Source organism: Artemia franciscana, chromosome 15 (genome assembly GCF_032884065.1).
Source record: "Artemia franciscana chromosome 15, ASM3288406v1, whole genome shotgun sequence".
Lineage (NCBI taxonomy): Eukaryota > Metazoa > Arthropoda > Branchiopoda > Anostraca > Artemiidae > Artemia > Artemia franciscana.
Window position 1 is genome coordinate 7,578,362 of NC_088877.1, and position 2,873 is coordinate 7,581,234.

The 2,873-nt window shown below is 31.6% G+C and overlaps 1 protein-coding gene across 1 annotated transcript in view; it reads right to left on the reverse strand.

Moving 5' to 3' along the window:
- Positions 1 to 2,873, reverse strand: part of LOC136036000 (angiotensin-converting enzyme-like) — a 72,909-nt gene that overhangs the window by 51,471 nt on the left and 18,565 nt on the right. Inside the window, exon 4 of the mRNA XM_065717917.1 lies at positions 421 to 529. Within this exon, the coding sequence (XP_065573989.1) occupies positions 421 to 529 (109 nt within the window). The remainder of the gene's footprint in view (positions 1 to 420; positions 530 to 2,873) is intronic.

A 2,873-nucleotide genomic window follows, 5' to 3' on the forward strand; every position in this document is an offset into this window, starting at 1 on the left:
TAACGAGATATTAAGAGGATGCACTTGCTCGAGTGCCTTTTCCCTGTCTAGATCGAAATCCCTCCTACGTGTCTAGGGTGTTACAGTCAACTATGTTCAAATTGTCACGTTCTCAAAGTGGGCATTATCAGTCCTTTCGGGGCATATAAATCCCTGTAACTTTATTAGGCATTAATTCTTATAAAGAGGGATATATTGCTTAAGAAATAAAAATATCAAATAAATGATTAATATAAAACTTTATTACATATGTGAATTTCATTTATGGGACACTAACAAAACGGGATACTAAGCTACATGAAAAAAAGTTTGATAACCAATTGATTGAAGCGTTCCTTTTCTGATTCCATTCAATTTGTTTTGTTTTGTTTGTAGCTGATTGATGAGATTAATTACATCAAAAGTAAATAATGTACTTGCCTGGTTCTAGGGGGAGATTACAATCACTTCTTTTTGGCTTTTCAATCTTATAATCACAAATCTTTGTTTGAGCATAGCTGTCACGCATTTCACCAAGTAGTTTTTGCAACTAAAATTGAATGACTGTTAGTATTTTAAAAAGTTCACTGGATCATATACTAATCTTTTGGTAATTGTACAAGACGATTACACACGGTGATAGTTTAAACACTTACTGAATTACCCCAGTAAATCCTTTTTAGTACCCCAGGTAGAACCCGACTAGAACTTAGATTTCCAGACCCCTTAGATAGACAGTACTTCATCAAAGTATTCAATTAAATGTAGAGAGTTAGAAAAAATAATCCTATTGAGGCACCTTATCACTCACATTGAGCCTCAAATGAGAGGTTAGTATTGGACACACATTTCTTTTTGAATTCCTCTCATATTTTATTCATAGCGTTAAGGTTCTTCTTTCATTGCGATGAAAACTAAAATAGAGTTTTTTTGCAAGCCGCAACATATATTTGCTTCCAAAGTTTTTTTTTCTGAAGTTATTACTATGTCATTAAAAGTATTGTCAGAGTTGACAGGCATCAAGATAAAAATAGACTTCCAACCTTTTATCTCTTCAAATTCAAAAGAAAGTTAAAAAAATCAATAAATCAAATGAAATATAAATAACATTAATCAATCTTTCGATTTATACTTTTCAATACAGTGTTTGAGTAAATCTATCAAAAATTTAATAGAACATAATTTAATTTAAAATTTAAGAAAATTTTAAGAAAATTTAAATTAATGAGAATCTAATTTAAAAAAATATTCTATAAGTCTTTACACTGATTAGTCAATTTGAAAAATCATGGTTGTAATTAGAATATAGCCCAACTCACAAGATTTGCATATTGGATGTGTTATTGTTGCTGTGCTGATATAACCTTACTATCAACAAGTGTGATCATACTGGTGCTCGAGCATGATGCATTCATGCATGGGCTCTTTCATTGGGCTATTGAATGGCTGTGTCCAATTGGAAGCATAATCAGTAGCTTTTACAGGTGATAAGGAACAAGTGATTGCTGGAGTTCTTTGCTTTTTGTTACCCGCATCAGATTGTTAATGTCAGGTATACAGATCCCTATTCCGAAGTCTTCAGGAAAAAAAAAAGGCTTATTCAAACTATTAAAACACATCTTGTTTAATAAGGTTTCTGAATGCAAGCTGAATATCCACAACAAAAAGTGAATGTTTTGTGCTATGGAATGACAGTTATTATCTTTTCTTTAAGTATAGCATTCGAATATAAAAAGTTTCCCGAAATGACAAAGCGTAGCAAACAGGCAGTCGGGTATATGCTTTGGAAAGTGAGAAGCTGTAGTAAACGTTACTAATTTAAGTTTGTTCTGGTTATGCTCTGCTGTCTTGAAATTTTGCAAATTCTAATTTGTTACCTATTATATTTTAATGTGTTCAAAAGAATTGAATCTTTGAATTCCCGAAAGTTTTGAAAATAACTACCATCCTTTGTCAAATTAAATATAAAAAAAACTAGTTTTTTTAACTGAAAGTAAGGAGCGACATTAAAACTTAAAACGAACAGAAATTACTCCGTATATGAAATGGTCGTTGTCCCCTCCGCAATCCCTCGCTCTTTACGCTAAAGTTTTTAATTTTTTGAAAAAGTAGAATTGTGCAAAGAGTCAAACTTTAGTGTAAAGAGCGAGGGATTGTGGAGGGACAACCCATTTCATATACGGAGTAATTTCTGTTCGTTTTAAGTTTTAATGTCGCTCCTTACTTTCAGTGAAAAAAACTAGTTTTTTTATTTAATTTCTGAACGTTTTTGAATGAATGTATGTTTGATTTTGGCTCTCCGCACATAAAATTAATTCTTTTTTTTGGCTAAATGGCTTTCTGTTAGTTTTGATCAGACAATTTTTAGAAATAAGGGGTGGGAAGGAGGCTTAGTTGCCCTCCATTTTTTCGGTTACTTAAAAAGGCAACTAGAACTTTGAAATTTTAACGAACGATTTTATTAGTAAAAGATATGCGTAACTTAAGGATTAAATTACGTAACAAACTTTTATATTCTTATATTTTTATTATGTGTACGAGGGGGTTTGTACCCTCGTTAATACCTCGCTCTTTACACTAAATCGTAAGTTTTGTCCCAATTCAGAAAGTCCTAAATCAGAAAGGCCGTAGAATAAATAATTGAAATTAATAAAAATACTTTAGCATAAAGAGCGAGGTATTTATCTCCTCCTAAATACCTCGCTCTTTATACTGAAGTATTTTTAGAACCACTCATATGCGTAATAATCTCTGTTTGTTTGAAGTTTCAGTGCTATTCCTTATTTTCAATTGAAAAAACGGTTTCATGTTTATTTTTTCATTGTTTTTAGCAATGCTAGAAAATCCTGCGCCCTTTTCATTGAATTTTTCTTCCCCCATGACATATTCCTCTG